Source organism: Pseudorasbora parva, chromosome 21 (assembly GCF_024679245.1).
Source record: "Pseudorasbora parva isolate DD20220531a chromosome 21, ASM2467924v1, whole genome shotgun sequence".
Taxonomy (NCBI): Eukaryota; Metazoa; Chordata; class Actinopteri; order Cypriniformes; family Gobionidae; genus Pseudorasbora; species Pseudorasbora parva.
Genome location: NC_090192.1, coordinates 15,510,307 through 15,534,971, shown reverse-complemented (window position 1 = coordinate 15,534,971; position 24,665 = coordinate 15,510,307). Strand labels below are relative to the sequence as shown.

At 36.8% G+C, this 24,665-nt stretch overlaps 1 protein-coding gene across 1 annotated transcript; it reads right to left on the bottom strand.

Annotated features, from left to right (window-relative positions):
- Positions 1-314: 314 nt before the first annotated feature.
- Positions 315-24,136, bottom strand: LOC137055596 (large ribosomal subunit protein eL19-like). Its single transcript, XM_067429433.1, has 6 exons — positions 24,087-24,136; positions 19,635-19,741; positions 6,105-6,227; positions 5,875-5,995; positions 661-771; positions 315-495 (listed from the first exon to the last, which is right to left on the bottom strand). The coding sequence occupies exons 1-6, from the start codon at positions 24,089-24,091 to the stop codon at positions 372-374; spliced, it is 591 nt and encodes a 196-aa protein (XP_067285534.1). The 5' UTR covers positions 24,092-24,136; the 3' UTR covers positions 315-371.
- Positions 24,137-24,665: the final 529 nt, after the last annotated feature.

The window sequence follows — 24,665 nt, the reverse complement described above, 5'->3', positions numbered from 1 at the left end:
TTAGCATGGCCAGATCTAGTACTCCTGACAATTGTGCTGGGCCTAACATTTCCAGAGGAGGCAAGAAAGATGGTTGATTAGGTTTATTATAGCACCACCTTGTGGCATGATTCACTTCCTCATCTCTACAATTTTAAAATGGTCAGCCATTTTTATTAACAGCTAAAATCTGATTGACTATTTTTGCTTATTCATTCCAAATAATGTTTTCCACAAACATTTAGCATGTAATGATACACGTTCTTTTTACTCGTGCAATGATATGCATGTAACCTTAACTGCTTTGATCCATAAATAGCACATAGAGAGTCAGGTTTGAGTTTTGTGGCTGTTTATTACAACTTAAGCAGGGTTTGACATAAGATGAATGCTCATTTTTTGGTCTCCTCCTCTTTTGACAGAGTCTTGATGATCTCCTCTTTCTTGGCCTGCAGGCGCTCTTCACGGCGCTTACGGGCTTCCCTTGTCCTAGAGCGACGAGCCTCCGCCTGGTCACTAGAAGAGAGCAAAAATATAGCCCATCTTCACTTAACTGAATTATTTAATTTTCAATTATTAAAGTATTCAAATACTATTGACTTAGTTTTAGAGCAGTGAGAAGGACCCCCCAAAAAAACAACCTGATATTGTTTTATTTGCTGCCAGGGCAATTTTACTTACGACAGCAGCTTCTTGCGAGCCTTATCAGCCTTCAGCTTGTGGATATGCTCCATGAGGATGCGCTTGTTCTTGAACACATTTCCCTTAGCTCTGAGGTACAGGCTGTGGTACCTGATCAAGACAAATATGAAGAAAACAGAAGGGTTGATGTCAGCTGATGTATGCATCAATACAACTTTGATACTTTTTAATATGTGCCAATACAATACAGGTATTTTCCAGATATTTATACTATATAAACTTAATATTACAACTTATATCTGCACAAAATGAAGCAAACACACAAGTGAACTTGAGTGTGCTGGTCAAAATGTAGAAATGTGGATGCGCTCTTCCTGCTACAACACATTGAAACACAGCAACTAAACCCAGATAATTCCCAACATTTTTTTTTGTGTGTTCTCAATATAATGTTATGCATATGACAGTCCCAATAATGGTTATTCGTGTGCATTGCTGTTTGATATATTTTATGTAGCCTGAATTTTTTTGTGTTGTTGCTGCACATCAGGGTTGTTCCTGCAATGAATATTTTTTGGCGGTCGCCAAAACAAATTTTTGTCCCACCAAAGCCTTATTTGATGAGTTATTGTGATTTTGAGTGATTCAGAATAGATTACTGCTGCGCTTGTGACAGGGTGCATGTTACCTAAGTGACAGAGAGAACGAGCAGTGAGCTCCTCCCCCGCACGCACTCTATCTGTCTTCAAAATAAGCAGTCTTAGCTCTCTCATATTTCATATATTAATCAAAACCAAAAGGTCGGAAGTCCGAATCCATGTTGCACGTGGCGCATTCGGACAATTTTTTCCTTGAATTACCGCTGGGTGTGAATGGCGCTCAAAAAATGTTGACTCTTCTCTGATCAGCTGGCATAAGCCATATTTTCAAAAAACGGTTGAAAAAGTATATACAGTTATGAAGTATTTTCTGTGTTGACAAATCTTCTACGATGTTCTAACAGATGTGATTTGCACACTAATGTCCGACTAATGTTTTTGGGTCTGCTAATGTCCAATTCGCGACCTAATGACTAATTTGACCCAAATAATTTTAACGACTGGTTAAAACAACTGATGATTCAAATGATTTGTTCAAAAAGCTGATTCATTCAGTAAAGAAAACACTGCATGTGTTGCTCAAAGACTCGATTTCAGTGCTGTGACTTTGTTCTTGTTGGCGAAATAGAGTAAAAATGGGCAATAGTGTGTCTAAAATGTATGTCACTTATTAAATTCTTGTTTAGTAAACTTTTATAAAATCAATATCACATTTATCATCATACTGATATCTGGATTCCTCCTGTGATATTTATTAAAAATACATGCAGTGAAAGAGTGCACATGGACTAATCTTCAAGACTACATCACGTAGTGTACGCGCACACACACAGACGCTGGGTTTGTGTGTGTGAGGGAAATACTCGATAATGTCAGTTTGCACATCGCCAAAACGACAATTACGAGATTGTCGCAGACGATATATTTCGCACACCCCTATTAACTACGTTTACTACTACTGTTTAGTTGCTTACAGGTCGCTCACTCGATCCTTGTAGCTAACGTCACCTTCACCATCTAAGTTGAAACGATATTTGACAAGGCTTCTAGTCAATTTGTTAAATAAATATAACATTTTGAGAACTGAAGTATGATTATTTTGCAGCAGGTGAGTAGTAAACATGACATTGACTATTTTGAGTGGCTTCTACATTCTTTGTTTGGTTAAATAAATCGACTTTTAAATCAGTACTCTACTGTCAAATTGTAACGTTACTGTACAAACGTTCAGTTCGTGATTCAAAGTTAAGCAGCTATTATTATAAAATCATTGCCATGACAGATGGTATAGATGTGTTAGCCAATCAGAGCAGAACTCTACATTAATATTCACGACCCTTTCAAATAAGGCAAAAACAGAGCATTACATCCAAGGGACAATTTCTAGGGTTGTAAATAAAACCTGTAAAACTGTATCTGGACAATTTTTGACCTTAATCCCTTACCTGTCATCTCCCAATTTGGCAAATGGAGCCTTTAGACATACTCATAGTATAAAGACAGCTGCTCGTACGGTATTCTGAATATACACATAACCAATACATATTTAGAAAGCCAACACTTGAGTTTACAGCTGAATACTCAGGATTACTCAGACAGTTATAAATATAGCGATATACAGGCTAAAACAAAACAATTAAAAAATGTAATATTTTAAATATTTTCCATTATGTATAAAAATTATTATGTGAATGTTACATAACGACTTATAACAGGGGTCCCCAATCTTGGTCCTGGAAGGGCCACTGCCCTGCAGAGTTTAGCTCCAACCCCAATCAAACACCTAAAACAGTTGATGCTAATAAATGCATTTATAGGCATTGATTAGCCGTTTCAGCCGTTTATCATGACTACAACTAAATTGAAGGCACAAGTGTGGTCATGCTTTATTTAAAATCTGAGGCTGTTATGTCTAAAACTTAGCCTAGAAATCTAGACACACCCTAGCGGCAGCAAATCTAATCTGTCAACGAGTGTCGTCTAGCAACTCTCAATATGCTTCTGAGCTGTAAACGCCAAACTCTGGTCGGGCCAATCACATCGTGTATAGAGTTAGTGGGCGGGGCTTAACATAATGACGGCCGAGTTGCGCTTGCGTGCGACTAGTAAACACAGAAACTGGCGAACGGCGGTCTTTCGAAGCAGCTTTGACTTCTCTGGAAGCTTCTCTGGAAGACTTGGAGTTAAGCTTTTCTCTGAGAAAATAAACAACGGCACTGAAGTCATTCTTAAGAAGGGGAGATGTGTTCTGAGTTTTGCCGACCGGATACGGCGAAAGTTTAACTAGCTCTGCTTCACCTTTGTTGCTCTGGTTGGTTGTAGCGCCGTGCAGAGGGAGTTTGAAAGACAACCGTTTATCCCGCCCCTCGGAATGAGCCCTGTCTATGGTGAGTTTCCAGACCAAACATATAAAAATAAATAAAAAATAAAAGCACATTATGTGAATTATTGTAACATAAATAGACAAAGCTCTTGTTGCAACAGGTGCTTTAGAGCTTCAGTTAGCATCAAGCTACAAAACAAATTAAAACATTAAAATTACACCTTCAATCTATATTTCCCTTTAGACCACCATTGAGTGTTTTTATTAGTTTCCTATCGCGATATAATGGGATTTATTGGGGGGGGATATACGTGACCATATATATATATATATGTATATGTATATATATATATATATATATATATATATATATATATATATATATATATATATATATATATATATATATATATATATATGTATATATGTATATATATATATATATATATATATATATATATATATATATATATATATATATATATATATATATATGTGTGTCATTTATTTCTGTGATCAAAGCTGGTTTTATCATCATTTCTCTAGTCTTCAGTGTCACTAATCATTCTCATATTAGGATTTGATGCTCAACAAACATTTATGATTATTACAGTGTTGAAAATAGTTTTGCTGCTCATGGTTCTGCTTCATTTTGCGGAAACCACCATAACATTCAAACCTTTGTGGTAAAATTAAAAAAGAGAGAAATTAATACTTTTGTTGATCAGACATTAAATTGATCACAAGTGATATTTAAAAGATAATTTATTTAATAAATGCTGTCCATTGAACTCTCATCAAAGAATCCTGAAAAATAAAATGTATCATGGTTTCCACAACATTTTTCAGGCAGCACAACTGTTTTCAACACAAATAATAATCAAAATTGTTTCTTGATTATAAAATTCTCATATGAGAATGATTAGTGAAGGATCATGTGACACTGAAGACTGGATTAATGATGATAAATTCAGCTTTGATCACAGGAATAAATCGCACGTAACTATATTAACATAGAAAAAGGATGTTTTCATGTGTAATGGTATTTCACAACATTACTTTTTTAACTGTATTTTTTGATTAAATAAATGCAGCTTTGGTGAGCAGAAGACAAACATTTAATAAGCTGTCAGTTAGAACTGCATTATTCATATGATATAGGCCCACTTTATTGTCAATAAATAGCCTACATTGAGATGGCTTAAAAAACATAGATAAAGCATATATTGTCGCAATCGTCTAATTGTCGTCGTCACGTTTCAGCTCATAACGATTGTTTTCCTTCAGCTGCAGCTCCAGCGTGACAAAGTTTCTACAAATCCGCTTTTGGACTTTCTGTGAGAGCGCCCTCCTCATATTTAGATACGAATAAAATGACAGGTCATGCATAGATTATTTTTTGTGCTTTTAAAAAATCGAGCAGGGAACGGCGAGCAGGGAACGCCGTCCTCGAGCAGGGAACGCCAGTTCGAATCCCGCTTGGAGCGGGTCAACTAGGATCGGGGAGACCCAGTTAAAGTCTGGTGGATGAAAATACACTTTATTAAATGGGCGGGGTCCCCCCCGTAATCTACGGCCATGCTTGAATGCTTGTCTCTGAACTCTGATTTTAAATCTTGTTGTATTCACATTGGTTTCTATGTATAAATACACTTGCCCGTGATCTCAAGAAGCGCGCATTAACTGAGGTAGAGAAAGCTGTCTTCAGCATCCCCGTTAACTTGCCCGTCCTCGAGCAGGGAACGCCAGGATGGATCCCGCTTGGAGCGGGTCAACTAGGATCGGGGAGACCCAGTTAAAGTCTGGTGGATGAAAATACACTTTATTAAATGGGCAGGGTCCCCCCCCCGTAATCTACGGCCATGCTTGAATTGAACACTAAGCTTGCTTCCTTCCATCCGTCAGACTCACATGGTAGCCAGGCGTCTCATTCAATGGCGAGCTCAGTTGACGCCGTGTGCTTCAAGAATCTGACACAAGTGAGCTTAGATTCCGATTGGCCCAGAGAAATGTCAGTTATAAGAATTATCCAATAATGTTTCCCATGTCTAGTCTAGTAGTCTAGTTTCAAATCATTCTAGGGCACTTTTAATGCTTTTCAAGACCCAGCGGGAATCCTGCATAGGAGTAAATATTTAAGGTGTTTAACATTTCATAGATATTCTTTTCTGATACACCCATTCTGTTCTCTGTTTGTGCTATTGTCTGCGTTTCTTTGTCACAAGTACTGTACATGCTTGTGTGGTATTGGTATCGGAGCCAATACTGATACTGGTATTGGTGCATCCCTAATTACGAGTAAACCATAAAGACAGCAAATACATGACTTACATGTGCCTGTCAATCTTCTTGGACTCCCTGTAACGACGCAAGAGACGCCGTAGAATTCTCATGCGACGCATCCAGCAAAGCTTCTCTGGCATACGGGCATTAGCTGTACCCTTCCTCTTACCTGAGATTTAAGATTGAAACAAGGCAATCAACAACTGAAAATGACATCTCACTGGTTTTATTTTAAAACAAAGAAAAAAATACATAGAAACAATAACATTCAAACGTACCGATACCCATGTGCCGGCCCTTACGACGTGCCAGGGTGTTCTTACGGCATCGGGCACGAGAGTGAACAGTTACAGGCTTCTTAATGATCAGACCATCCTTTACCAACTTACGAATTTGTTGGCCTAAAAAAAAAAGAATTAAGACGGTTAAATAATGCACATTGATTCCTCTGCTAATGTACTGAGCAAGCTAAGAGATCAACCTATCTGCCATCATCAGGCTTGTTTTGGATGCTAAAGACCTTGCCTTTAATGAACTCTGGAATAATAACATTTGTGATTAATAATAATAATAATAATAATAATAATAATAATATTATTATACATCTAATTTCTTATTTTTTTTTATGTAAATTACTGACTGTTGCTAAATTGACCGTTCGGTAACAATTTCTTACCAGCACTGTGCTGTAAAAATGTAAAAGTGAGAATTAACAATTAAATAAAAACAGCATAGTCTTCACTATAAGAATTCAAATAGCTTTGATTCTTATTAACACATTTAATCCCACCAGTCACAACTGTGACCGCAAATTTTCGTCACATATTTTAGTGTGGTATTAAAAAGCAACTTCTATTATGAAGCAAATCTTAATTTATAATATACATTTAAGATGTCTATATGAGTTCTGGGCAGGTTTAACATTGTTGGGCAATTTGGTCATGTGGCCACACACATTTATTTCTTGGTACTGCCATCTTAATGACAACGTGAAAGCTCAGAAATGACAGGAACATTTTTAAAGTAAATTTTTGAATAGTTCATACATTTTTTGCACAGATTATGATGAAAGGGTTATCTATACATACATATTGAAATTATATTAATACATGGTTTATTCAGTTGTCAGGCTGCAGATAAATGAAGAAGGTCATTATGAGCGCAGTAGACTGTGATGTGCTGTGTTTTCAATTCATTCTGGCAGCCGGAGGGTGCTGACAAGCTGTACTACTGAAAATTCAGTCCTAATATGGAACACATGAAGAAGACACACTATGTGACATTCAGGAAGTATTTGACATAAACAAAACAGCTTCCAGAAATCGTCAGATCGCTATAGCATGCAGATAGACACGTTTGAAGACCATAAGCACACAAATGTGACAATATATGGTTGGTCTGTGTTCTTTATGCCATGTTGGGTGGTTTCATAATAGATTATATTTATAATGCAATGCTATTGCACATAGCTTTTAGCATTGTGTATTTTCTGTCAGAGTGTTTGACCCGAAGCTACAGGAGATCACAGATTGTTATATAAAACACCCGACTTATAAAGTATAATGTGATGTGAAGTAAGTTTTGAATAAAACATCAATAAAACATTAATCTTATAAATTGTTGTTTTGCTGGTGTGCTAAGCTAACATGCTAGCTTGCCCTAGATGCACCTGCCACTGAGCAAATACTTTATTTTTATGAACATTTTCTAAATGTAAGACTACTGAAATGCTTATTTGGATGAAATGCATTTGATAGAGTCAGGGAAGGTAAAGTGAGAGGTTTGATTTAGAAATGAGATTTGAAAAGAACAGTTTCAATAGAGAATCTTTAGTAATTATAATGCAGACAAAAGAACAATAATTAGAGCCATAACCAGTCCACAGAAGTGTGAATGTGTGCCGGGGAGACAAACTGAATGGGGCAATTTGCACCTCTACACAATAGAGGCAATACACTGAATGAAAGCTCAGAAGACATGGCAATAAACATCAGTTGATATTTTAGAGAAATCTCAAAATAAAAATCGCATGAAACGATCTTGTAAAACATTTAATAAAATTCAGTTTTAGACTCATCATTTGGATTTTCATCACGTAACTTCATCCACGTCTCATGAAATGCATGAAAGTAAGTGGATGGTGAACTGGGAGAAGAATAGAGTGATATAGCTATCTGATATAAAGACACCCAAGTTGACACACTCGGTTCCTCGAATGAGTCGAGCCAGAAACGCTGGGCTAAGTGAGCTGGTCGATAGGAATTTAGTTTGTGAAATCTAATTGCATGGACAATTTATTTTTATTTATTTATTTTCTCTGTTGTGTTCAGTGCTTTCTTCTGAAAACAACAGACCATTTGAGATTCCAAGTCACAGTTCATCACTTAGCACAGTGTTCGTGGCTCGACTCGTTGAGAGACTATTTTCCAAGATGGCTGCTGTCCGTATACGTGTAATGGACTGTCTTTATAAAGTATCTTCTTATTAAACTGTTTGTACACTTAAAAAGTTCTCAATGGTTCGGTTTGCATGTGTAAATCACAATACTCAGACCAAGCCCATCTTGCATTAACAACTGTTATTAGTAGGTTTGGCTTCCGAAACGTATGTAATTGTATCGAATCAGAACGCAGATTTCAGGGCCTCATTTCAGTGCAACTTAAATTCAAATGTGCTTTTACTGGTGCCGAGCCAGAGACAGCACTTATTGTTCTTCACATATCACAACTATTCCATGTTTTCATCCACATCATGTTTATTTTAGGTTCCAGATTTAAATGCACATATGGACAAGCAAAAAAATGCACACTGATGTCTATGGAAGCAACAATAACAATCCTTTCAATTATACTTTGACTAACTTGGGTGTCTTTATATCAGATAGCTACACAGTATATAGTAACTATATATCACTCTTTTCTTCTCCCAGTGATAAAAGTCTTTACATCGATTTTCATGAAAACTTATCCCAGAGAACGAACTACTCAGTAACCATGTGTTAATTACCCCTAGGTTAATTTTTCACCAAAGTTGTCCTTTAATTTAGTAAAAATAAGATATATAAATAAGACGTATGTGCAGTCATCAAATGGTAGACATTTGAACTTGAAAATGAATGTCAAAGACTTTTTATAACAATGTTAAATTAGATTTTGTATATATGTATATTTACTTGTCTGCTGTAGGTAGTAATGCAGGGAGTCTTGTGATTGGTTGTTAAGCCAGCCAATCAGTATTTAACAATCTCATCTCTGATTGGCTGGAATTTTGTCATATTGTAACTGAGTTTTGTGTTGAGCAAGCGAGCTCGAGCAGTCTAGAGCGGGTATCAGAGCACAAGCAACCGAGATGTTGCACATGCGAAAGAGAATGTCGGCACACATCCAAATAAACTTATTTTAAATGCAAAATTTATTTTGTTCACTCAAAATACCTTATTTGCTAGGCAAACATTCCTCCGCAAAACTCAGTTCATGTGCGTTCGAAATGCCCTTTTGCGTGATCAAAATATCTTGCACGCACAGAATTGTAGCAGAATCGTAACCCCATAATTCACCTGTCTTTATATGGCGCTACTGCGCGTGAGTTGAGGTGATTAACCGTTGTCCTGTGACACGATGCGGGCAGTGAACACATCGCTAGTCCTAAATGACAGTTCACAAAGAATGCGTTGCAAAGAACTTAACTAAAACTAAACTAAAACTAGCAAAACCATTTATAAAAGTTAATTAAAATAAACTCAAATTTGTAGCAATATTCAAAACTATAATAAAATAAAAATTAAACATGCAAAACTATAATAACCTTGTTGCCTTCTTCTGCACTGCTCTGTGTCTGACTGTTTATGCCGTCAAACAGGTTGCCCATTTTCTCTCCGACTCCTCACTCTTTTTTCCACTTTTTCAAATTAAAAACACAGCCGCACTGCACTGTAGTGGATAAACAAACCGTGTCAGTTGCATCATCATGGCTCGCTCACCTTAACAAAAATATAGATATAGCTCACCTTACCATAAATATGTAGATTTTTTTGTAAATTCAACAAATATGAGATTCACATTTTTTATTTGACATCCCTAGTTCAAACACGACTATTAAGGGTGACATTTAAGGGATAATGTGTATTCATTGAAAACATATTACTAGGGGTGGGCAATATAGCCTCCAAATTATCCCACGATATTTCAAGAATATTTGTGATAATGATCTTTATGACAATATAGAAACAAATATATGAAACAAAGTTTTATTGGTTATTGCAGCTGGAAGGCAGTATCATTTATTAGTGCAAACAAAATAAAGGACATTGTCCATTCTTTTCCAACGTGCTCCTGTCGCTGAGAAGAGAATATTTAATTCAAAGCGTAAATCTATTAGGGCTGCACGATTAATCCTATTTTAAGCGTGATAACGATATCTGCCTATCCCAATTGATTTCAAATAATTGTGTCAGGCCGGGCTGGAGAAGGCTCGGACACAACATGCACAGGCTCGGGTAGGGTCGGGCTTGATTTTTTTGAGCACGATCTAAGCTCTAATTGACATTTAAGGTGTCATTGCTGCTCCATCGTCTTTGAGAAGGCTGCAGAGCGGGGCTCAAATGAGGCCGCTACTGCTGGGTAGTGTACGTGGATATGGCTGCGGAGATTAGTGGTCTGCGCATCTTTAACCTTTACTTTCTTTCTTTCTTTTTTTTTTTGCACAGCCTGCAGATAGCCTCTGTTGGATCCGCTGGTTCACATTTGCATTTGGTTTAAATCCATAATACTGCTAAATTACTGATGTACATCTTTTCTTGGATATTAAGCCATTGTCCTCCATTTTATGCCTGGAAAATTTTGTGCCGCATGCAGGGGAGTGGGCGGAATCAGTGCGGAGTAGATGATATCGGATTTCGCGATATTTTTGAAGGCGATTATCGCCCAGCCCTAATATGGACTACTTTGATGAGGTTTTTATTGGCTTTCTGGACATGGACAGTACAGTGTGCATAGACTGCATTTGCTCTGGGACTAAAATATAAAACAAGTATAAAACAAATATATCTCAAACTGTGTTCTGAAGATGAACGGAGGTCTTACGGGTGTGGAACGACATTAGGGTGAGTCACCCTTCAATTGAGCTGTTCCCCTTGCCAGACATTAGACAAAAGACTGCAAAATGCCAACAAACTTATTTGATAAAAGCATCTTTAAAAAAAAATCTAAACATGGTCTTAGAAAATGTTTCATAAAATTCATAGTTTTGGATAGCCTAGAAATCTAGACGCACCCTAGCGGCAGCAAATTAAATCTGCCCGCGAGTGTCGTCTAGCAACTCTCAATACCCTTCTGAGCTGTATTCCCCTAACTCTTGCCGGGCCAATCACATCGTGTATAGAGTCGGTGGGCGGGGCCATAATGACAATGGCCGAGTTGCGTTTGCGTGCTTCTAGTAAACAGAGAAACAGTCGAACGGAGGTCTTTCGAATCAGCTTTGACTGTGACTCTGGAAGACTTGGAGTTAAGCTTTTCTCTGAGAAAAGAACGGTACTGAAGTCATTCTTAAAAAGGGAAGATGTGTTCGGAGTTTTGCCGACCGGATACAGCGAATGTTTAATCTATCAACAAGCTCTGCTTCACCTTCGTTGCTCTGGTTGGTTTGTGTACTGTATCCTATCGCGTGCAGAGGGAGTTTGAAAGACAACCGTTTAACCCGCCCCTCGGATTGAGCACTGTCTATGGTGAGTTTCCAGACCAAACATCTTGATGTGGGTCTGGCTTGTCAGGCTAAGTTTTGGACATAATAGCTTCAGATTTTAAATAAAGGATGACCACACTTGTGGCTTCCCTTTAGTTGTAGTTATAAGTCGTTATACTACATTCACATAACTACATTTATACATGAAGAAAAATATTTTAAATATTTACATTTTTTATGTTTTAGCCTATATATCTCTATATTAATAACGGTCTGAGTAATTCAGCTGTAAACTCAAGTGTTGGCTTTCTGGTTATGCGTATATTCAGAATCATTTGTGAGCAGCTGTCTTTTTACTATGAGTTTGTCTAAATGCTCAATTTGCCAAATGGAGGGGGTGACAGGCAAGGGGTTAACCTGTTAAGCTGATTTCTAAATTTTGAAAAAATCCTAAGAAATGTATACTCAGACTAAAACAAATACAGTTTGTGAATCCTTTGCACTAAAAGCATAATTATGGTCTCATTTGAAAGCAGACACCTGGCAGTTTACTGTAAAGTCAAAATGATAATATTTTTTATAATAAAAAAAAGCTATAATAAGCTTCAAAGTTTTGTAAAGTTATTAGAAATTTATTTGTATGAAATATCTTTATGAAAATAAAATTGAAGTGGGCCTTGGAGAAATCTAGAAATGCACTACAGCTAAAGCCACAAGTCTGACCATGTTATATTTCAGATCTGAAGATGATCAGTCTAAAACTCTGAATTTTATTAAACGTTTTACAAGATCGTTTCATGTGATTTTATTTTGAGATATCTCTAAAATATCAACTGATGTTTATTGCCATGTCTTCTCAGCTTTCATTCTCTATTTTGCCTCTATTGTTTAGAGGTGCAAACTGCCCCATTCAGTTTGTCTCCCAGGCACACATTCACACTTCTGCGGACTGGTTATGGCTCCAATTATTATTCTTTTGTTTGCATTATAATTACTAACGATTCTCTATTCAAACTGTTCTATTCAAACCTCATTTCTAAATCAAACCTCTCACTTTACCCTCACTGAGACTCTATTGAATGCATTTCGTCCAAATAAGCATTTCAGTAGTTTTACATTTAGAAAATGTTCATAAAAATAAAGTATTTACTCAGTGGCAGGTGCATCTAGGGCAAGCTAGCATGTTAGCTTAGCACACCAGCAAAACAACAATTTATACGATTAAAATCATGTTTTATTCAAAACTTGCTTCATATCACTTTATAATTTATAAGTCGAGTGTTTTATATAACAATATGTGATCTCATGTAGCTTCGGGTCAAAAAATCTGACAGAAAATATACAATGCTAAAAGCTATGTGGAATAGCATTGCATTATAAATATCATCTATTATGAAACCACCCAACATGGCATAAAGAACACAGACCAACCATATATTGCCGCGATTGTGTGTTTATTGTCTTAAAACGTGTCTATCTGCATAAAATAGCGATCTAAAGAACTCAGGAAGTTGTTTTGGTAATGTCAGATACTTCCTGAATGTCACATGGTGTGTCTGTTCTTCATCTATGCATAGGGGAGTGAATTTTCAGTAGTACAGCTTTCCAGCGCCCTCCGGCTGCCAGAATGAATTGAAAACACAGCATAACACAGTCTACTGCGCTCATAATCACACATCCGCGGATTTTGGATAAAGATTGAATAAATAATACTTCTCTGTATAGAAATTTGACTCAAACATGTGAGAATCTATCAATATTTCTCCACATCTGCACACATTTGAAGTAAAAACCCTGAGGGAAGTTGTTTTGTCGAGTGTCTTCATGACGACCAGAGAGGAGTTTTTTATGAATGGGAGCAAATGACGCGCATATTACAATCAAAAGGTAGCGACGCCCAAGATCATATTCATAACTCCTGGCACATATTAACACATTACGGTCATTATAAGACTTTGAGAATAAAACAGAGGTAACAAAATTAAACTTTAGTCTTAGATCTTTTTAATGATGTATAGTTTGTCAAGGTAATTACTTACATCTGATAGTAATTTTGATCTAATTTAAGCAAAGAGAGTTTCAGTGCGTCACCGTCCTCGTGACGGTTATCAGGTTAATATCACTGTCAGTGCATTAAGCCAAATTAAGCATTTTTCACGTTCAAAGTTTTTTAGAATGTCTAGAGCCAGACATTTTTTTTAAATGTGTTTTTATTTTTATTTTTTAAGAAAAATGTGGTTCTGTGGTTTGTCTCATTTTCAACCGAATTGTGTTGCTTTAAAAATCTTTACAAAGCATTCATCAAAACCATGGGTTTTGTATTGATTTACCATCTAACAAAGTTCTCATAGTTGGTTAAATGAAGTCGGTGTGCCACCTACAGGCCTTTTGGGTGAAGTGTAGTTTGGTAAAGAACATGTAAAATGGCCATAACTACATTATCAGTTTTTGAAAGAATAATCGTGATATATAAAAATAGGCGTCTCTTCTATTTTAAGCATGCACGCAGTTTCCGGTCTATTTCAAGCATGCATGGCTCGAGCCGCGCGTGTCACGCAGGCAGTGTGCAAGCTCCAACCTGTTAATATGGGAGAAATAAAAACACGCCACGCAGCCGAGACGCTCACGGCACACTTGAAGTGTGTCCCCGGCCTTATAGTCACACACAGCATCAGTCAAATTGAAGCAAACTAACCTTGGTACAAGCTATTCATGTTTTACTGGAAATCTTAAGTAAAACTATAACATAACATTTTAGTCTAACAATAATTAAAGCAATTTATGCCACGGTCTGTCTAAATATTTGATTCTGAGTGGCTGGAAGATGTTCAATAAAATAATTTAATGCACAGGATGTTCCAAGTCAGATAAATCATTGTTCTATATTAAAAGGTCCCTTTCTTCGCGATTCTATCTTTCAAACTTTAGTTAGTGTGAAATGTTGCTGTTGGAGCATAAATAATACCTGTAAAATTATAAAGCTCAAAGTTCAATGCCAAGCGAGATATTTTATTAAACAGAAGTTCTCTTTCAAAGCCTACAGCGAACGGCCGGTTTGGACTACACCCCTGCACTTCCTTGCATGAATGACGTCACTAGAACGGTTAGTTGACTAACCCTCCGCCCACAAGTACACGCAAAATAGGGGGCGTGGTCTTGTTGCTCTCTCACGTGGAGAAGAGCGCGCATTCAGCGCTTGCATCTCCCCGTTATGGTAAGAGGTGGAACCTTTCCGGGCAAAGTGCGCCAAGCTGCTGCCCAATCACAACACGGGAAGCGCTGGCCCAATCAGAACTCGTTACGCGTTTCTGAAGGAGGACTTCATAGAACAAGGAAATCATCAGGCCGTTTTTAGGACAGAGAAAACAGCGCTGTACAGATACGTAAATTGTGTAAAAAATACTTTTTTTTCACATGGGAAACATGAACTCATGTTATATTGCAAACTGTAAACATAATCAAAGCTTCGAAAACACGCGAAGAACAGGACATTTAATGTTTTGTTTTCATTATGAAGCGGAGAGCGAGCATGCAGAGAGCGCGCTGCATTCAGGTGCATTGAACTTATCAATGCCGCCCCACAACTTTTAGCAATAAAATTTCTATATTTCTACTTTATATTTCACAGCAATGATGGGGTTACACCACAATTTTTTAATAATAAACGCACATCTTCATTGTAAAGAGATGCTGAACAGGCCCAGTCACGCATGTACTAAGCTCTCTCTTCCTATAATTAATTAAAATAAATGCTATAATCCATTATTTTGAATAAACATATTACTTTATCTTGGTGTCTGATTCAAAGGAGGCAGAATGCTAGATCTAATGAGCCGTAACTGACAAAAATAACTGTCAATGTTACCCTTCCGGTCAAATATTGCACTGCAAACAGCCGCAAGTTGTCAATATTTTGTCAGTTGTCAAGAGAGCTGACCTCTTGTAACCAAGTAGCGCCTTTTTATAGCCTGACGTGGTCATACTCAATTATAGTCAGAATACGAGTCTGATACTGCTCCATTGGGCTGTGATTATGGGGCGTGTTTCAACCAAACCAGGAAAGACATCAATTGGATAGACCTACAACCAATCAGAGCAACGAAGCGGCACATTACGTTAGTTATCAAATGTCACCAGAGCTCAACCGCACTGCGTTGCCAAGTCCGTGGGTTGAAGCGACTATTATGTGATAAATAGACTAGGGCTGGGCGATATGTTAATTTTTGGGGGGCGTTAATCGCCTTCAAAAATATCGCCATATCCGATAATATCATCTACTCCACACTGATCCCACCCACTCCCCTGCGCGCGCGCCACAATTTTCCAGGTATAAAATGGAGGACAATGGCTTAACATCCATTTTTTTGCTTTTTGCTTATGAACTGGAGCGCGTCTCATAAATAAACTGAAACGCAGCAGGCTACTTGCCTCACAGACATGAGAAATATGCGTATAGAAAAGCTTCATGTCCACTTTTAAATGAAACGATTTGAAACGAAAATATTTAATTAAGCAAAGTGCAGTGTTGACGCGAGTAGCTCATGCGTTTCTGTTCAGAATACTGCGCTCCATCACTGCACGAGCTGTGAGTTTAACGCACATTTTTACATCACTTTAATATATTTTTCTTTCATTTTTTATATTATAACAATTTTATTCTAACACCTTTATTTTATAGCATTTAAAATACAGGCCTATGGTTAGGTTTTAAAAACATTTATTTTCATTTCTCACTGAATTATGCTGGTTTGAAGAGCTGAATGATTTGCGATCTCTGCTGCACGCCACTCATAGCTCTCTCATTCGCTGTATTCATCCCTCATTTAATCTCACTGTGGTAAACTATGCCAACGTGAACCAAGAACATGTCTCAGAACCGCTGTAACTGCTGCTATATCTCTAATCTTAATGCACCTACTGACACTCCCCTATTTATGCAAACCATTCCCTCTTTCCACACAATACCATCCCACCTTTTCAGTCGACCACTCCCCTTTTAACAAGCCTTTTCAAATCGAAGGTGTGAAAAAACACAGCTGCAGCAGGGGGGTTTCATGACCCTTTAAGACAGATGAGCAGATCTATAGGCGAATAGGCAGATGCACTACATTTTCTCCCAACTATATCCATAATAACTACATCCATTTTAGACACAAACTGTAAACGTCATTGACATAGATGTTTGAGTTTATTTGATAGTGTAGACGCGAATGTGAAACCGAAAGAGTAATTTGCTCGTCTCGTTGCGGGCTGTTTTGGACCGGGCGCAAATTTGGGAACAATCTCTTGCTTACAATCGCTCTTTTTATTATTAAACGTGTCCCAAAATTAACAACAGTAGCTAGACTGTATTTTACAACAATCACTGATCGTGCTGATTCTGTCATTATGTTTGAGTTTTAGGGAGAAATGACAGCATTGCTGCAAATGGAATCTTGCGCTAGACATAAATATTATTATTATAACTTTTGGAAGCCAAAATCTAAAATAAAATCAGACTATCACAGATCTAAAGTGTAACCAGGCTATGTTTGAATGTTTAGTTCTGTCCTCGGCTGTCGTTTGCGCCGCGCTCTCCATCTCTCTCACGTCACATGTATTTTCAAAAGTACAGACAGCAGAACCGATAACGTCCGAGCTTATATACAACGGTCTTTCAAAATTCACCCCCGAGGCCCGTTTAATACCAGGTTTCGGTACCCATCCCTAGTTACATTACTGTTTATCATCTGTCCATCATTGTCTAAAGCCCGCCCTGATTATTTCATTGGTCCGAACAGTTTCTGTTCGGGCATAATCACTCCTCTATGGATCGAGTCCAGACCGAACTGCCCGTCCTCAAATGTTGTGGCTGAGTTCGGCTGGCATCCAGGCTAGCCTTTTTAGGTACTAAATCTTTATTGAAGGCTGACATGCTGCTCTTCGTGCATAGACATTTGTTGTTGTGCGCACTAGGGAAAGTAAATGTGCCATACGTCCTTGCGTCACTATATCATTGATATTGCGAAATGACACACTTTTTATCATGTAAAAATGTATACCGGTATTATCGTGGACTGTATGATATGGCATACCCCTACTGCACAACTACACAAATTCTCTTTACCACAATTATAGGGACATATTGAATTGAGATTAATGTTTTAAATCTTAGCCGTTTATAAATCTGTTTTGTACAGCATACAAAACAATCGTCCAGACCAGATGATCACAATAAGTTATAGTAATAATTATAGTAGTATTAATAGTACACTCTTCTGATTTCAATACAATCAAAAACAAAGACGCAAGTTGCATTTGAATGAAACAAGAGTGCATGTCTGCATTAAAACATGAATGTTTGTGGTTATAAGGTGTTGCTATTGACGACAGTCAAGAAAATGCCACAGAATAGAATCTGGTTTAAAAACAAAAGTGCACAGAGCTGCTTGTTTTATTTTTTGTTTGTTGATTTTAAAATATAAAACTTGAAATGTTTTCAGTGTTCATCAGTTCTTTTTCAACACTTCCCTCTCATTTTAACAAAAACGTGATCCTATTGATAATCGTGATAATTTGGGTCACTATAAGTATGATATGAAATTTTCATAGTCCCATCCCTAACAAGACAGTATTACCCTTATTTGACCTATCCTTGAAATAGGCTCGGGACATCCCAATACATTAGGTTTCAAAATCTTTTACAGGTAATTATTTTTAAAGGGCTCATGAATTAAAATGATTACATCATTTTAATTAATGCATCAGCATAAGACATGATCACTGGAGTAAAAATATCTTTACAAACTAAAACAATTAAATACATTTAAAAACACTTTTACACACATCAGCACACCACATACAAACTTCACAAATGACACAAATGATAATTAAAGGGGGGCGTGAAACACTCGGTTTCAGTCAATCTCATGTCAATCTTGTGTACCTATAGAGTAGTATTGCATCTTTCATATCTCCGAAACGTCTTTAGTTTTATTATATTTATAAAAGAAATATGGGCTGTACCGAGTCTTTCCGGAAAAAAACGAGCGCCTGGAGGCGTATCTTGTGGGCGGAGCTAAAGAATGAAGAGCGTGCAAAGCGGTGACGTCCTCAAGCGTGGAGAAACCTATGGCCATCGAGCTCCGCTAATAGATATATGATCCAGAATCATTCAGAGGCTGAAATAAATTAAACAGGAGAAACAGCAACAGCAGGACGTTGGTCTCTACTGTATTTAGTGGCCTGTCAACATTTTTGTGTCTTTACTCGCAGTTTATGAGAACATGATTCGGTTAATGGACTATTGTATGCGACTAAACCTTAGCAGTAGCAAGCAAAACGGTTTTGCACGTCAGACTAGTGTAACGTTATACATAGAACAATGGAGTCCGTTAGCACATTTGAATGACGAAGCACGCGATCGTGTCGTACACTGATGTTTACTCATGCGACGATAGCCAACAGCAGACATTTGAAGCAGTTTTACTCACTGGCTGCTTCCAAAGCAGGACCGAACCTTTATCGCTGGGACTGCTCCGTCAAAAACACACTTCTCTGGTATGATTTGGTTCTGACAGCGGAGATCCACTTCGCGACGCAACTGAAGCGATGTTGTGAAGCTTCCTGTCATTTCTGCGTTCATATCGGTTCAAATGCAGCGCTGCCTTACCGGAATGCTGTGCTGAAGCGTTGAAGTCGCTTGATGTCACCCATAGGAATAAAGTGGAGCGCGGAGTGTTTATGGGCGTGCATTTCCTCTCTCGCTCTAGTCACACGCGTGCACGCACCCTACCAGAAGAGCCCGTAGGCCCATACAAGGACCTTCCGCTCTATTAATGTCAAGCCGACCCATACTCGAAAAAAACTCTCCAAAAACCATTTGTACACAGTATTTTTGACACAGAAATACTCCATCAAACGTCCAACATTAGTTTTTGAAAATTTGTCTATGTTTAGGATGGGAATCCAAGTCTTTAACAGTGTAAAAAGCTCAGTATGCATGAAACAGCATTTCACCCACCCCTTTAAGATATTTTGTGTTCCCCATAAAAAAGGGCAAGTTTGGGTTATTATAAGACAGCAATGGTAAATGTTTATTGATGCATTTGTGACATAAACAAATAAAAATGTTTTTAAAAAAATCTTACGGGAATTGGCATTTGCAATCTCATTGGTTTCATTAGGGTCCAGCCAGACCTTCTTCTTGCCACAGCGCAAGACACTTGATGCCAAGCGCTTCTGCAGTCTGAGCATGCTGAAAGATTAAACACAAAACAATTCAAACTCATGTTCATTCATGTTTTATTTAGAGCTAAATGAACACGAAAAGTGCATGTGACAAATCTAAACATCTCAAAGAGGAATCACAACATAACTTTTTATAAAGCAACACTTTAAGTCCATTTATGGAAATTAATGTCAACAATAATGTATGCAATTAGGGCTGGGTGATGAAATGATAATGATAATTATTGTGACAATTTCTCCTTGATAAAATAATATCAAGAGTTTGATAAATGTTCGGTAATGTTTTTGCACCAAAAGTGGAACGAAACTCCAATGAAAATTCCAGTAGTCAGTACAGTACCAATACCATTAAAATTTTACGGTTCTCTGCACTACAGCAAAGCTTGTAAACATAACTTAAGTAAACATTGTTTCCTATAAAAATAAGCAACTCTCTATGCTAGTGTTGTCATCAGAAATATCGATATTTCGATATATATCGATACTGGAATATCTGAAACGATACGATTCTCAGTTTTTACAGTATCGATATCAGGTGCGCTCTCCTCTCTGACCGTCAGCGAGTTGACACACACCGGCATATTCTCACTCAGCCCGGTTAACCTCTGAGCACGGCGAACGCGCGTTCTGCTGGACTTTTTCCTCATGACAGCGTGTTAGTGTGTGATCGGTCTGAATTTCGCGCGGGATTGCACATAAATTAATTCTACTAATCCCCGCAGATTTCGTGCTCCACATCTGAAGCGCACACACACATAGCCTACCGTAATAAAGCCGCCTCTGACATGATACAAGTGCAAACATTTGCTTCCTTTTCCAGCATATTATTGGTCAAATACACTCAAAGAATTATCAGTGCACATCTGGAAGAGTATTAACGTAAACACAGTCGCAAACAGTTCAGGAAGAACGAGTAACAGGAACAGTGTGGATCCATGCGTCTGTTAGTCTTAAAGGGACCGCAGTCATTTGCTATTCAAACTACAAAAAGACAAACGTTCACACTGCTCTTGACTGATCAACTTGTGTAACTTTAATAGTTTCATCTGTACGCTATTGAATTTTTTACAAAGAACATTATCCAATGTTGTTTTAAATGTAATTACTATGCATTTTTTAAATTCAGTTTCTTATCTGAATGTTAGACCTACCTGAAAAAATAAAGCAGTCTTTTTAATTTGTATCTTCTATTCTATTGCATTTATTTGTGCTATTGTTTGTAATCTGTTTATTTGTTATTTTATTACTGTTTACTCGTCTTTTTAAATTGAATTTACCATTCGAAATCAAGCTTTCTTGTGCTGTGTGTAAGCTACTGCAACACAATTGCCCTATTGTAAAAAATACATTGAGATGGCAAAAATTTGTGAGATAATTTTAATAGTAATTGATCAATTATTGTTCAAATCAAAATGATGCCCAACCCTAAGGAACATGCTGGCCACATGAATTTTTAGTAAAAAATAACAATGAATAACAAGTTCTGTTGTCATATTAAGCATCTTATTTATTTATATATTTTTTTACTGTGGTATCGATTTAATATCGATATATCGATATTTTAGTCTGATATCGTATCGAAGTCATAATTTTGGTATCGTGACAACACTACTCTATGCACACCTAAAAACAATTATTAGTAGTAGTAGCACATTGAGACGTAGATGAACCTACTGTACAACAGTAGCTTAATATATTTCAATCAATTGCATATTTCAATGCACATGAAGTGACTCAGGGCAGCTCTGGAGGTGTTTTTCATACAAATACCATAGAAACCATATAGTTGCATTTTACCATAGTAATAAAGTGCTAAATGCATGGTTTTAACTGTGGTTATGATCTAAATATATGATACTATGGATGAGCATAGTAGCCAGCATTAAACTAAAGCTTTAGCTTTAATTTCTACATTTCCATAACTGTTTATTTCACACCAACATAATTAATTGTTCTGCATCTGCGAGAGTGTGGGCGGGCTTTTGATATCGCAACTGTACTTCCTGCTCTATACTTTTGATTTCAGTGGACCTTTAAAGAACTGAGTCTGAGTGGAAAGGAGTCAACAACGGTGTTTAAACGTAAAATAACTTACATACCTTAATTAATAAACTTTATTTAACATGACAGCCAGTACTGCACAAATGAGATGCTCCTATGTAGTTAAAACTTGGTGCTTAAAATAGAGACAAACTCACGGAGTCAGGTAATCCGTCATGTCACGATAAAGATGTAACTTTATATGAAATAAATAAAACAGCCGCGAGTAAGAGAATATTGGAAATTTAAGCGGCGCATTTATTTCTCTCTCTCTGTTTATGCTCATCTCATGAAGTCGCGTTTAGCCGTTCACTCACCGGTTGTTGCTCCAGCATAAGCTAGTCACCATATGTAATTTTAAACAAGACCCACTCATTTAAAACTCCTTAAATTATATTAACGTCTGCTATATAACATTTATATAATAAACATCAACATAATTACAGCTCTATTATTAGGCCTATGTGAGAGACGCTCTGTGTAAACGCATAGAAAACAGCGCTGTTATCGGCATTTCATAAATCTAGGCCGACAAAAACATTAATATTCCTGATAACGTGCCAGATGAGATGGGCTCTCTAATAGCGATGATGTATTCACGGTTTTGTTTATTTTTCTGACAGTTTGCATATTCCAGAGAATATTCACTCTTTAGTCTATTAAACAACAGATAAATCTTTTTAAACTGTAGTTTAAAACTGAACTATTTATACTTATATTTATAAAGTAGATACTCAACTCTCATTTAATGTTCTCCATTTGAAAACATTAGACTTTGTAATTTATTTTGCCTGTTTTTAATGTTATAAATAAAAATATGCAACGGCATTAATGTTAAAAAGACTGCACTGTGTTATTTTTTTAAATGCACTTTCAGACTATTTATGTACATGTGTCTTTTCTTTTGTAGTAAGGGAGTGAACTTGCAAAAATTACAGTGTTTAAAAAGTTAAGTTGTTCAGTTCAGTGCTGTTGCTATAATTGTATAAAACAGAAATAACACACATAAATATCGGTTCTATATTATCGACACATAAACATACAAATAATCGGTATCGGCTGTAAAAAAAAAAAAAAAAGCAATATCAGTCGATAACTAATCACAATAACATCTCTTCTCTGAACATTTTTACTGCCGCAGTCTAAATGTGTTACAATGATAAGATAAAGCCAATTTTATAGCTATTAATTTGAACCAGGGTTAGGTGTTGTGTGAAAAGCATAAAGGAATCATAAATGTGTGGGTCTGTTTCTATATATCTTTACTGATTTGCATGCATTTGGACTGAAAATCTGGAACAATATATTTATACAAGAAAATAAAAAAACGGTTTTATTTTACTGGCTGACTGATTACCATTCGCTTATCAATGTTTTAATGAATAATTACTTGTAATTAATATAAATACAAAAGTAAATATGATTTCAGAGATTTGACAAGTCTAATTGAAGAACATGATGTTAACAGAAGTTTTACTAAACAAGAGAAGCATGCCCCACTAAACTGCACAATTCAGTGGTAAGAAATTAATGAAAGTTTATCCTTTTTTAAGTCAAATTATTATTATTTAGTATATTGAAATTTTATATTCTAAACACCCAGATTGTTTGTTATTGTTATCTGGTGATAAAACGTATTGGGGTAGTGATTCTGTATTTTAACAGAAGTTTAAAAAGAAATTTTCAAATTCAGTCTTATGTATTCCTCCATATTACGCTTGATGTGCTTACATTACATTTTTTTTTTATTAATTAATAAAAACTTAAAACAAGACTGTAGTATGTAGTGTATTATTGACGTCCACCTTACCGCTTGCACTGTAAGGTGGAAGTGCTGGATGACTATTGACATAAAAACACGTTAAATTATATTGAAGTAAAGAGGTTTGACAAAAATTGTAGTTAAAGAGGCAAACATTCTGAGAAAGTTGCTGAAATGTTCTGCAAACCTTCCACTTCAGTAAATAACTTTCCTTTGTAAATATTAATTTTTTGCTCCTTATAGCAGAACCAAATTCTACTACTTTAGGAAAAGTCAAAACATTTCTTTAGAATTTATTTAGTTTAAAGGGCCAGTTGTGTTGATAAATGTGATTTTAGTCTGATAATTTGGTCCGAGAACGAGACAACGTGGAACACTAAGCGAAATGCGGCCTGGAGGTTTTAAAGCTCATTACAAAGCTAGAACACAATAACTTGGGAAGAAGGCCATGATAAAACGCATTCGCTTCAACATTTTGTCAAACCATCAGCGAATAACATATTTTGGGGGGCTTTGGTTATGTCTGCTTCAGTAGGCCTAGAAAACTTACCTCATTGCGGCGGATCGCTGAGAGAAAGGAGCGATGTAGCAGTCAGTGAGCGCTATAGTATACCATTATAAAGGAAGGGTTTTTCACCCAAATCATCAGCGTTTATAATTCATTAAAGATGCATTTTTGTGCAATGGCATAATAAATTGTGTATTAATATACATGACTTCACATTAAATCAGCATATTATTGCGCAAGTATAAACTGTTATTAATTAAGGTAGACGTTAGAGGGAATATCAGACCCCCTTTTCACTTACAATGGTACGTCCCAAAAAAGTACAGCAGGCTACGTCGTGACGTAAACTCGTTTTGCGTCACGTCACATGTGTTAGGAGGGCGATATTTTTTTCCCAGGATGGTAGGGGAAGGTACCGCCTTTTTCGTCTATGATTGGCTAGAAGGGCTCTCCTCCGATTGGTTATACATCTCACGTTCATGGCAGTCTGTCAGCTAGTCTAATTTTGATCGTCTTTACAACAGATGTAAACGAAGTCACACACACGTTTGTTTTTGTGACTTATGGGGACATTCCTAGGTAGTATTGATTTGTAAAAAACGTATTTTCTATCCCCCTACA